Source organism: Garra rufa, chromosome 23 (assembly GCF_049309525.1).
Source record: "Garra rufa chromosome 23, GarRuf1.0, whole genome shotgun sequence".
Classification (NCBI taxonomy): Eukaryota; Metazoa; Chordata; class Actinopteri; order Cypriniformes; family Cyprinidae; genus Garra; species Garra rufa.
Window position 1 is genome coordinate 21,957,219 of NC_133383.1, and position 15,182 is coordinate 21,972,400.

General features: G+C 42.4%; 1 protein-coding gene across 2 annotated transcripts in view; it reads left to right on the forward strand.

Annotated features, from left to right (window-relative positions):
- cadm2a (cell adhesion molecule 2a) overlaps positions 1 to 15,182 on the forward strand; it is a 508,011-nt gene that overhangs the window by 182,699 nt on the left and 310,130 nt on the right. For both annotated transcript variants that reach the window (XM_073829450.1, XM_073829451.1), the window contains exon 2: positions 12,640 to 12,657. In XM_073829450.1, the coding sequence (XP_073685551.1) occupies positions 12,640 to 12,657 (18 nt within the window). The remainder of the gene's footprint in view (positions 1 to 12,639; positions 12,658 to 15,182) is intronic.

The window sequence follows — 15,182 nt, forward strand, 5'->3', positions numbered from 1 at the left end:
CTCGGCCTTCTGTGAAGGCAGACGAGGAGTCTTAGTCCTTGGTCTGGGGAAAGCCAGAAACCAGAGGGACCGGAGTACACTCGGTCTGATAGCATCCTGCGTCAGAACACGAGGAGAATTAAGCCATTGTCTAGCATTCCGCGGACAAGAGGGCTGTGCAGTTCTCGGCCCTCAGGCACACGAGAACCGTGACCTCTGCCTGGTTCGCCAGCCAGTGCGAGAGGTACTCCTCGGCCCTCGGGCTCACGAGGAGTCTTAGTCCTTTGTCTGGGGGTAACCAGAACAAGAGGGACCGGAAGATCGGCCTGGTAAGCATACCGGGACGCGAGAGTATGAGCCTTTGTCTAGCATTACACGGACAAGAGGCTTTTAGGTCTGCTCCTCGGCCCTCAGGCTCGCGAGGATGCAGGGACACTCCTCGGCCCTCGGGCACACGAGGAGCGTCGTGGCGAAAACGACTTCTCTTCTTTCCGCAGAAAGAATGCGCCTTGAGAAGTCTCCTCCTGGCTAGGGAGGTGGCTAACCCTCTAGGCCTAGCGCACTAGGCCGAGAGTACAGCCGAGCCTGGAGCGGCTCTGAGGTCAAGCTCATAGTACCTGACGGATGTCAGGGGCGAGGACCAATTGTCAGGGGCGAGGACCAACCCGCAGCATTGCAGATGTCCTGGAGGGGGACACCTGCTGTCAGAGCTTTTGGAGGCCGGCAGCCTCAGAAGGAGTAAGTCTTGGCTCCCCATGGAGCTGGGAGACCAGAGGACTTGGAAGTAGTAGGAATGGCATCTGTGATCCATCTACTGATAGCTCTGAACGTGCCACATGCTTTCTTTGTGGCCGTATGTGCCCAGTGCGCATACTGGACAAATATACTTCCCATTGGTCGCACTCCAAGAATGGAGGTAATAGAGGCTTGAGACCCCTCAGGGTCTCAACCTGAGTGCACCACCGAGGAAACCATACCGACGAGCCACCACGAGGGGCGTGGTAGGCCAATAAGCCGCCACGAACACCCTCAGGATGGAGTGAGCTGGTTTTGTGGGTTTGCGAGGACTCAGTACTGTACCAACGGGCAGTAACTTGGTCTAGATGGTGTTCGTGACACCATGAAGCAAACAGGTTCCACTTAAGGTTTCCTCGTGAAGGGAGCTCTGGATAGGAGCAGGGTCTCAACAACCTCAGTTGAGAGACCCGAGTCTATGAGTTGCGCCCCCCCAGGGGCCATACTCATAACTTTTCACCTCTCCATGTGGGGGTAGCAGGCCGCGCCCCCAGCTTGAGAGGGAAGGTCCAAGGCATGGTTGGACTAGCCGTGACGATGCCGGCATGCTCTTTCCAGAACTCCAGGGTGCACAGTGATCGGGAGAATGTGTACAGACGCAGCCTCAGCCACGTCTGTGCTATGGCGTCCAGTCCGGGCGGACCTGGAGGCACTAAGGAGAACCAGAGAGAACCTTGCGATATCTATCGAGTCGCCAGAGGTCCCAACTTCTGAGTCTCCATGCTTCATTACTTCCTGATGAAGCCTCGATCTCCCGACCGTGGAGGAAACGTGTGACCAGGGGCTACTTGCCCACTGAGAGGCCACCTAGAGGGGCGTGGAAGGCGTTTGTAGCCGCCACGTAACCCTCAGGGTGGAGTGAGCTAGCCCTGCGGAAAGGCGAGACTATAGGAACTCCAGAACTGTACCGACCGGGCAGTTGACTGGGTCCAGGTGGTGCTCGCGGCACCATCTCGTGAATAAGTTCCACTTAAGGCCATACAGTTTCCTCGTAGAGGGAGCTCTGGATTGGAGAAAGGTCTCAGCAACCTCGGTTGAGAGACTCGCTCCTATGAGTTGTGCCCCCTCAGGGGCCACACCCATAACCTCCACTTCTCTGGGTGGGGGTGGCATATTGCGCCCCCAGCCTGAGACAGGAGGTCCCTCCTGACGGGAATCTCCCACGGAGAGCCGTCTAGGAGAGATACCAGGTCCGAGAACCATACTCGTGCCGGCCAGTACGGGGCTACTAGTAGCAGCCGCACTTGAAACCGACGGACCCGTTCCAGAACTCCCGGGAGCAGAGCGATCAGGGGAAAGGCGTACAGACGCAGCCTCGGCCACGTCTGTGCCATGGCATCCAGCCCCAGTGGAGCTGGAGGAACTAGAGAGTACCAGAGGGGACAGTGCGATGTCTCTTGAGTCGCAAACAGGTCCACCTGTGCCTGGCCAAATGTTCTCCAGATCTGCTTCACCACCTCTGGGTGAAGCATCCATTCCCCGGGCCTCAGCCCCTGCCTGGCAGGACGTCTGCTCCCACGTCCAGAGATACTGGACTGCTCTCAGGGAGAGAAGTCTTTCCTTAAGACCATAGGAGAATCCGGTACGCCAGCTTATATAAGGGGCGTGAGCGGATACCTTTTGGAAGGAAACACTTCAGGGCGTGGAACACGGCTAGCATCTCTAGGCGATTTGTGTGCCAGGAGAGATGGAATTGCTCCACAGGCCTTGGGTTGAGCGGCCACTCATGACCGCCTCCCCATCCGGTGAGGGATGCGTCCGTCGCTAGCATGACGCGGCGACGAGGAGCTCCCAGAACCGGACCCTGAGAGAGAAACCAGGGTTTCTTCCACATGGCCAAGGCACGTAGGCAGCGCCGCGTGACCTTGATCTTGCGAAATGGGTTTCCCCTCGGGGAGAACCGCCTGGTTTGAGCCACCACTGAAGTGGTCTCATAAGCAGCAGTCCAAAAGGTATCACGTTGGAAGCGGCTGCCATAAGACCTAACAGTACTTGGGACTGTAGACAGTGGGTGACGGGCCTAGCTTGACCGCATTTACTGCAGTAAGGATCGACTCGAACCGAGCAGGTGACATTCGTGCCTGCATCGTGGTCGAATCCCAGACTACACCTAGATAAGTGATTTTTAGAAATCACACCCTTCTTGGTGTTGAGTCTCAACCCCAATTCTTTCATGAGAGCGAGAACAACACCTCGATGTTGAGCCGCTAATTATTCTGAGCTGGCCAGAATCGACCAGTCGAGTATGCGGATGTCCTGGAATCACGGAGGAGCCAGAGCAGCATCCACACACTTCGTGAAAGTTCGGGTGAGAGCTAGGCCGAAAGGAAGTACTCTGTATTGGTGAGCTTTGCCCCTGAAAGCGAGCCTGAGAAACTTCCTGTACTGACTTCCTGTTCCAGACCCTGCTCGGGGTTTACCCCGCTGAAAGGTGTCGGCTTGGCGCCGAACTGAATAGTGTAACCTTTCTCTACAGTACGCAGGACCCACTTTGAAACATTTGGCAGTAGTTTCCACGCTGCCAGAGAGTTTACTTAGGGTACCAGCCTCTCGAGACTGGTGTCTGGATTTACTCGAGGAACTAACTCGGAGACCTGTAACAGCAAGCTGGCAGGAAGCTCCTGAACTAGCTCTTCGAGAGACCCCCGCGGGGGCTGCGAACTCTCCAGGGCCACTACGTTTCCGGGCGGAACAGCTAGAGGATGTTCGCGGGAGATAGCCGCGCCCTGTAACACTGGCAGGGTTAGCTGACTCATCTCCTGAGGGCCACGAAGGGGTCTGAAACCCGCACCCGGAGGTACGGTGCAAACCCCCTCGCGAGGGGCTGCCCTCAACGGCCCTGAGCCACAACCGTCAGGGCCGTTTAGGCGAGGACTTCCTGGATAGGAGGACGACCCTCAGGTCGAACCTCTTCTTTTTCTTGGAAGCCCCCGACTTAGAGCGTTGCTTTCCGGGTCCTCTAGGCATAGCCGGAGGAACGCGGGCGGCATCGCTCTGTTTCTGCGCCTCTGATGTGGAGAGCTGGTACACGGCTGGGGTTTAAATCTTTCCCGTCAGGAACCCCGACACGTGTTCATTTGCTCATCAAGCCTGAAGTTTTATTAGGCGGCCTGAAGAGCAAAGACGGAGCCTTCAGAAATGATGCCTAGACCGGGGAACAGAGGCTGATAGCGTCTGTTCAACCCGCGGCGTCATCTTTACTTTCTAGTTTTTCCCAGATCTAAAACTCAATGTAGATCGGGAAGGACAGAAAGCTCCGTTTGGAAGTGCTGACATAGTCCGCAGGAAGCAAAACGTTTGCTTTTCTGCGGCTCATATCTTATTTAGCTAATGCACAGTCAGCACAACCACCAGCTCATCATGCTGAGGCGATCAGGGGGGGCGGTTAAATACTTTTGACAACGCACTTTACATCAACCTCCTTGGAGAAAGATATGGAAAGCGTTGAAAACCTTTCCTGGAGGGAAGTAACCGCATTGCGGGCTTCCTCATCCAGAAAAAAGGTTTACCGATCCATCAGATAGGAGAGGAGATAGGGTATTTTTATAACACCCGTCTCCAGTCCCTCTAATAGATCGAGCCGCGATCTTAGCGAGTGCAGCAACCGCTCCGCCTCAGCGGAAGCAGGGCCAGACCCGCGAGAAACGCTGGCGAAGGCTCCCTCCTCGAAGAGAGCCTTCCGTGGAGCACCCGCAGTGGAGATTTTTACGCTCTCACTGTGGACAGTCAGCCTTTTCGAGGGCTGACTGTGCGTGCTCTACACTCAAGCAAACCACACATAGACTGAGTGTATCCCCACCAACAATGAAGCATTGGCAGGGAGGAACACTCTATCTATGTGGCTGCTTGTACCGCCTAGTTTCGTAACACTTCTTTCCCCCATGGTTGCATTTTAAAGGTCATACTACTCAAATAAAAGCCGTGCAAACTGGCACGAAAAAACAGCAGTATGACCGAGACAGACACAGACACAGAGCGCTCTCGCTGAATGACAAAAGCTGCCGCCGGCTTCAAACGCACGCGTTTTATACTTCCCGGTCGATGACGTCACCGCGCCTGTGACGTCACTCCCGTCATTTCATTGGTTGTTATACACAGTTCAGAGTGCGGCCCGCCAATGGCGTTCCCCATAGCGTTCCTGACGCGGCTCGAGTTCCCGGAAGGGAACTACAAATAAACAAACAACCAACTACAAACAAAACAAGCAGCCCGGATATTTAGGGTAAATAAAACAAAACTACAAATAAACAAACAACCAACTACAAACAAAACAAGCAGCCTGGATATTTAGGGTAAATAAAAAAAACTACAAATAAACAAACAAAAACTACAAACAAAACTAGCAGCCCGGATATATAGGGTAAATAAAACAAAACTACAAATAAACAAACAAACAACTACAAACAAAACAAGCAGCCCGGATATTTAGGGTAAATAAAACAAAACTACAAATAAACAAACAACCAACTACAAACAAAACTAGCAGCCCGGATATATAGGGTAAATAAAACAAAACTACAAATAAACAAACAAAAACTACAAACAAAACTAGCAGCCCGGATATATAGGGTAAATAAAACAAAACTACAAATAAACAAACAACCAACTACAAACAAAACAAGCAGCCCGGATATTTAGGGTAAATAAAACAAAACTACAAATAAACAAACAACCAACTACAAACAAAACAAGCAGACCGGATATTTAGGGTAAATAAAACAAAACTACAAATAAACAAACAACCAACTACAAACAAAACAAGCAGACCGGATATTTAGGGTAAATAAAACAAAACTACAAATAAACAAACAAAAACTACAAACAAAACTAGCAGCCCGGATATATAGGGTAAATAAAACAAAACTACAAATAAACAAACAACCAACTACAAACAAAACAAGCAGCCCGGATATTTAGGGTAAATAAAACAAAACTACAAATAAACAAACAACCAACTACAAACAAAACAAGCAGACCGGATATTTAGGGTAAATAAAACAAAACTACAAATAAACAAACAACCAACTACAAACAAAACTAGCAGCCCGGATATGTAGGGTAAATAAAACAAAACTACAAATAAACAAACAACCAACTACAAACAAAACAAGCAGCCCGGATATTTAGGGTAAATAAAACAAAACTACAAATAAACAAACAACCAACTACAAACAAAACTAGCAGCCTGGATACTCGGGGAGAAAAAAAACCAGCAGGCTGGATATTCAGAAAAATCAAAACAAAGAAACAAAACAAATAAACTAGCAGCCCAGCTATTTAGCAAACAAAATAGAAGCCTGAATATTTAGGGTAAACAAAATTAAACTGAACTAAAACTAGCAGCCTGGATATTTAAAGGTACCATAGAATGGAAAACTGAATTTACCTTGGCATAGTTAAATAATAACAGTTCAGTACATGGACATGATATACCATGAGTCTCAAACACCATCGTTTCCTCCTTCTTATATAAATCTAGTATTTGCAAAAGGTAAAAATAGGTAAATTCCAACATAACAGACTGTTACGCAACATCCCTGAGATGGTTAATAGTTACGCCTCCAATATTTGCATCGCCCAATCATCACTAACGTCAGCACATCAGTTAAACAAGGCAAGCCACTGAAGGGACACGGTTAGCTTAATGCTAGCGCTAGCCTGTTACATTGCAATACATAGGATTTCACTTACCACATAAACAGAGAGATGACTGCGCTGAGGATGGTGACTGCGCTGATGATGTTGACTGCGCTGATGCTGATTTCTCATCAAGACCTGGAGAAACTTGTTCATGCCTTGTATCACCAGCAGGGTGGACTATTGCAATGGTCTCCTCACCGGCCTTCCCAAGAAGACCATTAGACAGCTGCAGCTCATACAGAACGCTGCTGCCAGGATTCTGACTAGAACCAAAAAATCTGAGCATATTACACCAGTCCTCAGGTCCTTACACTGGCTTCCAGTTATGTTTAGGATAGATTTTAAAGTACTTTTACTTGTTTATAAAGCACTCAATGGCCTAGGACCTACATACATTGCAGATATGCTCACTGAATACAAACCTAACAGACAACTCAGATCTCTAGGATCGAGTCAGTAATATCAAGGGTTCACACAAAACAAGGGGAATCCGCTTTTAGCTATTATGCCGCCCACAGTTGGAATCAGCTTCCAGAAGAGATCAGATGTGCTAATACATTAGCCACATATAAATGCAGACTCAAAACTCATCTGTTCAGTTGTGCATTTATTGAATGAGCACTGTGCTACGTCCAAACAGATTGCATTATTTTATGTATAATCATTTTACTGTATTAATTAATTTTAAATCATTTTTTTAAATCATCTTAAATGTTCTTAAATTTTTTATTGTTGTGATTATTATTTTACATTTTTATGATTTTTATGCTATTATGATTTTAATTCCTTTTATGTACAGCACTTTGAATTACCATTGTGTATGAAATGTGCTATATAAATAAACTTGCCTTGCCTTGCCTTGAATGATGGAGAAATAACTGCGCTGATGATGGCGAATGATTTACAGATCTTGAGAATCACTGAGGAGCAGCTCAACTTGTGTGGTAGGAAGCACTCCCTCTGCATTGTAACTTTACACAGAGCACATGCGATCACAGTAATCACACTAAAATATCCGCGATTCAAAACGGCAGATTCAACGAACCGCATATTAAAAGCGGCTAGAGCTCCTAATTAAAAATATATATTTTTATCCATGTGCGAGCTATTGAGCTATGTGCAGCCAATCAGAGCGGAGCTCATTAATATTCATGAAGCTTCCAAATAACAGAGCATTTCATTCTAGGGGCAAATCCTAGGTTGTAAATGGACCTGTAAAACCATTTCTGGAGATTTTTTGCCCTTTCCTATGCCAAATACCTTCAATGTAGATATCAGAGAGCAATTTAATATATTCTCTCAATGCATTCTATGGCACCTTTAAGGAAATCAAACCAAAGAAGCAAAATAAATAAATAAATAAATAAACAAAACAAAATCTAGCACCCTGGATACTCATAAAAAAAAAAAAAAAAAAAAAAAACTACCAGCTTCGACATTCAGGGAATCAAACGAAACAAAAAGTAGAAGCCCAGACACTAACAAAATAAATTGTATTCTTCTAAAAAAAGAAAGTCATATACACCTAGGATGGCTTCAGAGTGAGTAAATCATGGGGTAACTTTCATTTTTGGGTGCACTATCCCTTTAGAAGTAGATAGAAAAAATAAGAAATAAGCAATACTTTTACAGAATTTATTAAGTAAGGAATAACTGACAGCAGGCTATTTAAGTCTTAAAAAAATAACGCTTAACATTTTACTGACCCCACAGTTTTGAATGGTAGCGTAATATTTTTCCAGCACAAATTGCTTCTTGTATTCCTCCTTTCTTTATGTTGTACTTTTGTATTTTCTTCATTCCTAGTGAGCACAATGTGCACCATCAGCAAGAATGTGCTGAGAACGATCACTGTGCCAGCATTTGAAGAAAGTGAGAGTGTGTGAATGTGTTCGTGTTAGTGTGTGGAAATCTGCCTAATCCTCTAGAATCCATATTCATTCAGATCTAAGCAGATATTTGCTTATGAATGTTTAGTGAGGGTGCTGACGTCCTTTTAGCAGGGTTTGTGGGACGGTGTGGTTACTTCAGCAGTGTGAGCACAGCTAATGTCACTCATTCTAATAAGAGGGGTGTGTAGATCACCTTTGATAGTTAGTCTTGCAGAAAGAGTCAGACAGAAATAAGTCTAGTGTATGCAAAAGCTCTTTTCTCAGGCAGAAAAGGATTCTCGGTTGCATCAGAAAGAAAAATAGGACCTTAGAGGGCTTTAGTGCAAGATGCAAAATAAAGCCAGATTGTCTGAAGAACCTTATGGTGCTGGAAACCTCAAAAAAGAGCAAAATAAATGTTTATTATGCATCACAGTGCACTCATCTGTGAGTTCTTGCTCTGTTCCTTAATCATGGCTGTGGTAATTGCAGTGTCAGGGCACACAGCCCTGTGTTTTGGGCTTAGGTTGTGGTAGACCAGGTGTCACACAGAACCTTGGCAGAGATACTCTGTGGCAAGCAGTCCAGCTCTCTTCACCCATATCCACCTGATTACTGACACCCTCATGCTCCCCTGATGGCAATGTCCTGGTATTGCCACTCCACCAACCCTCCAAAGGCCACTCTTAGTTCTTTGTCAGTGTAACAGGTTTTTGATTACGTTCTTCTCTTTCTTTCACATACTACATGTGTGCTCAGATTTGTGTGGATAAACAGAAAATCATACAGACCTATTATTTATTGTTAGGGGTTCAAGCATGCACAACTGAAACCTCATTGTAATTGTTAGAATGGTCATGGATCAGCAATCTCAGTGTAAAACTGATCTACAGACCAAACCGCAAGTCATAGAGACTTGAAAACTTGGAGGGATGGTAGTACTCGCACCGCCTACAGTGTGACCAAAACTAGCCCCAGTCGGCCTGACGGAGGTGCTACAGCAAACCAAAGTATGACATTGCTCTTATCTCATATCTTCTGTCAGTTGCAGACTCAAATGTCTTTGGCATCCTTGGCAATCCTTGGCAGATTCGATCATGAGAATACCCAAAATGTTTGGGTATTCCGCATTTTTTGAAAAACCTACTTTTGCGAACTAGTCTTAGGTTTTCTGCCTGATTGAAACCAAACTAGTGCAGAAAGATTCTCTGGAGAGTGAATATCAATATTTATATATACTAAAAAAAAAAAGCTGTCGCAAAGGAACACCAAAACTTTCGAAAGGGGCAGGGCCACGTTTAGTAAAATGCCTATAACTCCCGGGGAGCAGTTGGGGGTTCGGTGCCTTGGTTATGGGGCAAAACCTCAATTGTGGTATTGAGGGTGGAAAGAGCGCTGGTTATTCACTCCTCCAACCGACAATCCCTGCCAGACCTGAGAGTCGAACCCGCAACCTTCAGGTTACAAGTCCGACTCTAACCATTAGGCCACGACTGTCCCTTTTTTGTCTTTTAAACATGAAAAATGGTGTGCACAGCCTTAGTCCAAAGTTCCACAAGTGTTTATAAAAGATATTTGCCTATCTCAAAAAACATGGCCGCCATTGGCCGACAAAGTTTGAGCACCTGTTGGTCAAGGTTAAAGGAGACCGATTGGAATAAACTTGGTGGGCCTTGTTTGACTCACTCCCCCAAAGGTCTGAGAGAAATTTGAAATAAATTGGCGATATCGCATTTTTCAGTGGCGTAAACAATTTTACACTGCACGATTTTTCGCATGTACACACAATATTCATACAACTTTGCCTCTAGAACCACTGTTGTCAATCAAATCATTTGTTAAATGATCGAGAAGATGTAAAAAATTTACTTTTGCAAACTAGTCCTAGTTTTCTGCCTGATCAGAACCAAACCAGTGTAGAAAGATTCTCTGGAGAGTGAATATCAATAGTAAAAAAAAAAAAAAAAAAGTTGAACTTTTTTTGACTCACCGTCGCAGAGGGACGCCAAATTGTCCGAAAGAGGCAGGGCCACTTTAGTAAAATGCCTATAACTCCTGAACAGAATAAGATATTTTCTGCAAACTCAGAACACTTAGGTAAGAGCTCAATCTGAGGTTGTAGGGGAAAGAATTATGGAGCTTGTTTTTTTGAGCACCTGTTGGACAAGGTTAACGGAGACCGATCGGAAGAAAACATGGCAGGCCTGTTTGACTGTTTGAGAAATTTAAAAGAAATCCGCTACTGGGAGGGGCGATATTGCATTTTTTAATGACGTAAACGATTATACGTTATGCGATTTTTCGCACATTTTTCGCACAAAAAAAAACTACTTTTGCAAACTAGTCCTAGGTTTTCTGCCCGATCAGAACCAAACCAGTGCAGAAAGATTCTCTGGAGAGTGAATATCAATAATTATCAAAAAAAAAAAAAGATCTTTTGACTCACTGTTGCAAAGGAAATTCAAAAACGTTCAAACTCAGAATACTAATGTAAGAGCTCAATCTGAGGTTGCAAGAAAAAAATCACAGAGCATGGCCACTTGGTGCTGCTATAAGAGGGAAAAAACATAAAACTGGCTATAACTGTGCAACCATTTGTCCTTTTAACATGGAAATCGGTGTGCACGGTCTTGGTCCAAAGTGCCACATGTGTTTATAAGGACATTTGCGTATCTCAAAAAACATGGCTGCCATTGACAGACGAAGTTTGAGCACCTGTTGGAAAAGGTTAACGGAGACTGATTGAAACAAAACCCGGTGGGCCTGTTTTTTTTTTTTTTTTTTTTTTTTTTTTCTCGCACATACACACGATATCCTTATCATTTGACATAACTCCTGACTCCATTTTTTTTTCTGGAAAAAAAAAAAACTGCGGTACAATTCCCTGGACTCTCTAGGTCAATAATTTTCAAAAAATGTTGAAATTTACCCTTTGGGAAGCTATAACGGGTTGTTTAGAAACGGGGCCTGTCCAAATTTATCTAAAATCCTATAACGCCTAAAGGAAAACTCAAAACTTCACGAAACCTGCTGAGCACATGCAACAGGTGATAAGGAGACCACACCTGGCACCACACAGTCATAAATATGAAAACAAAAAACATGTTTCTGTGGTAAATTACCTGGACTTGCAAAAAATTTTTTTTTGAAATCATTGATTTAGGTGGTTACGGACTTGCTAAAAAATGTATTGTGCATATGTGCTCGAATGTCTTAAAGTGCTTGAACCCCGGTAATCACTGTTTGCAGCTAAATTTATAGTTTTTTCTTTCAAAAGTTCTTTTAATTGTTCTTTCTGTCTGTCTTACGACAAACTTATAAAGGTGTCCAGTGTAAACATCGTCTCAAACCCCCTGTGGCTTACCTTTTCTGCTTCTGATGAGTCTGTATCACTGGTTTGAAAATTTAAATACAGCTAATTATAATTACCATAAACTACCTCTAACCCAAACAGACGCACATTGACTTCACCTCTGTTAATGAGCAAATTCAATTCAATTTGCAATCTGCATAATCACAAGCGGTCAACCATTTACATTTCCATACTTGTTCCTCTCAACATCTAAACTTGGAGAGCTGTTCTTTTGCAGTAAATATGATTAACTTGATTTTGTAAACAGGAAAGAAATATATCCATATATGCAGATTTTGCAGTAGTTCACCCAAAAATAAAAATTACCCCATGATTTACTCACCCTCAAGCCATCCTAGATTATGATTTATAAAGTTTTAAATATGGATATTTTTCTTACACAAATGCATCAATTCACTTCAAAGGGCCTTTATTAAACCCCTGGAGCCATGTGGAGTACTTTAATGAAGAATGAATGCACTTTCTTGTGCTTCAAAATCTCAACAGCCATTCACTGCCATTTTAAAGCTTGGAAGAGCAAGGACATTTTTATATATGATATACAATATAACTCAAAGTATATTCATCTCAAAGAAGAAAGTCATATACTGTACAACTAGGATGGATTGAGGGTAGTGAATCATGGGCTAACTTTAATTTTTGGGTGAACCATGCTGCTACAGTGGAAATAATGTTCAATTAAGTATTCATTCCACCATGAATAATTAGCAGCAGTCTTTCTTTTAATGTGTTTCCAATACGTTAAATAAAGTAGCTCTTGTCAAGGAATAATTGATGTACTTTTGTAATGTCACTACAGTTGTGTGACAGTTTTCATCGCAGGAATGTTGACCACCTGAAGAAGTCTTTTAATGGCTAGTTAATTAGATTTAACGCTGATTAAATCTAATGGCGATAATCATTTAACATTGATTGATTACCTAAGGTCTAATCACCATCTCTTTCTTTCTCTCTCTCCTCATGTGCTGTTTGGCTGATCAGATATTCTCGCCGTTTCAGGTAAGCACGGTTTCAAATCCTCTTTTATTCCGCTGAAACGTCATCAGACGTCATCTGCTGAGGCTGTTTTGTCTCTCTACTGGTTTTAAACTGTTTTACGAGTGCTGTAATGCCACTTAGGGAAGGCAAGAAGTCAAGCGCTAATCTGACAATGCCTCAAATTAGGGGAAGCTGGCGATGTGAGCGATGGGTTTGTTGTTAGGGTAATTGGAATGTTCTAGTGATGAGTGTGGGCTTCTGCAAGCTTGCGACTGTGTGAACGGATCATCCGGCATTCTGTTTAGACGTATCAGAGAATCAGTTAATGAGCCCGCTCAGAATACGGGATGATTATTTCCAGGGTGTTCAGGGAGATTAATGTACATATGAGCTTGTGTTATTTTTAAAATCAGTTTTCCTGTTTTGAGAGTGAAAGTAATATTTGACAGAATGAGTCTTGTTTGATCAACTGAAGCATTTAGTAATTGAAGTACATGACTTGGTGGTTGAGGCTCTGGGGAAGGAAGTGAGATAGTGGTTTGGAGGATGGAATTGTCCCAGAGGTCACATTTGGCAATGCTGATTGGTTTTAGCTTTTATGTTAACATTTGATAATTTGCACTTTCATCTAACTGAAATCTACATTTTTAGTTTGTTCTTCTGTTTGGATGACGAGCAAGCAGCTCTTGTGTTTAGATGCCATCTAGAATTGATCAAATGTTTCAGAGCTGTTGTTGTAGAACTTGTGTTGGTCGCTAATGATGAATAAGTAGGGTCTCAGAAATTGTGTAGCAAAACATGCAAAGGTTATTTTTGTGTGTGTAAATGTCTATAAAAATGTAAATGTTTGATATATGCTATCAATGCACATTCTTCTCCCTTTTCACATCACATATCAGATTGGAAAGACATTTATTTTCAATGAAATGAAGGAAATAATTGAAGGTGAAAAATTAGGGGTTTATTGGGTAGGGTTAGGCACTCTAAAAATAGTTGTTTCAACTCAAAATAATTTGTTACCCTGCTGACTTAAATTTTTTAGTTTAGTCAACTGAAATATTCCAGTTGTCACTTAAATTAACATTAAGTAACTTAACATTTCAAGTTAACTGAAATAAAAAAAAAAATTAAGTGAGCGGGGTAACAAATTATTTTAAATTGAAACAACTTTTTGAAACAATTTTTTTACAGTGATGAAAAATGATAATTTACACTCAAAACATTATTACTGCATACTGTTTTATGATGTGTTACAATACTGAGGTGCAAATATCTGCCACTTGCACTAATTAGTATAAATAGAATCTAATATTACAGTTTTTACTTGGTGTAAATAGAACATATTTCTGCTTGCACTTAGTGTAAATAGCATATTACTAAGAAAATACTTCTATTTTCACTTAGGGTAAATAGAATCCATTGCTATTTGCACTTAGTGTAAATAGCATCTTTATAATGCATCAGGGTACACTGGTTGTTTTTGAATCAGTTTTACCAGTGAAGTCCACTTCCCAATCAAATATCTTGCATTCATTCCAATGAACCATTCATAGATTGATTTATTTCAGCAATCAGACTTCACTTGTCAAACTTTGTTTTTCATACACTACAAAGAACCAGTTCAAAAGTCATTTGCTTAGGAATCAGACTGTTCTTTGTTTTTGATTCACTAAATAACCATCTCATAAGATTGCTTGAGAATCAAAGTTCAGTGGCTGTGCTAAATATTAATTTTTCACTCAAAAGAACCATTTGTAAGAGTTATTAGCTCAAGAATTAGACTTCACTGGTCAAGCTCTGAGTTTTTTTTTTTTTTTTTAATTCAATTAAAACAACCACTCAATGGAGTCATTTACTTGAGAATCAAACTTGTTGTTTATGATTCACTAAAAAGAGACACTCATAAGAGTCATTCACTCAGAAATCCGACTTCTGGTATGTTTTTGATTCATTATAAAGAACCACTCATATAGGTCATTCACTCGGAAATCTGACTTCCTGTATAGTTTTCATTCATTATAAAGAACATAATTTTAAGAGGCATTCGCTTTGGAATCAAACTTCTTAAATGTTTATGATTTACTAAACAGAGCCACTCATTAGAGTTACTTGTTCAGAAATCCGACTTCCTGGATGTTTTTGATTTATTCTAAAGAAGAAAAAAAAACACTCATAAGAGTCATTCACTCAGAATGGTTTTGATTAATTTTAAAGAGCATGTTCTTAATAGTCATTAGGTGAATTAGACTTCTTTTATGATTTACTAAAAAGAGACACTCATAAGAGTCATTCATTTATAAATCTGATTTCCGGTATGTTTTTGAGTCTTAATTAATTAAAAAAAAAAAAAAAAAACTAATGAGAGTCATTCACTCATTTTGGTTCATTATAAAGAACACGTTCATAAGAGTCATTCACTCGGAATTCAGACTTCTTATATGTTTATAATTCATTATAAAGAACCACTCATGAGAGTCATTCACTCAGAAATCTGACTTACGGTATGTTTTTGATTCATTATAAAGAACTCATAAGGGTCATTCACT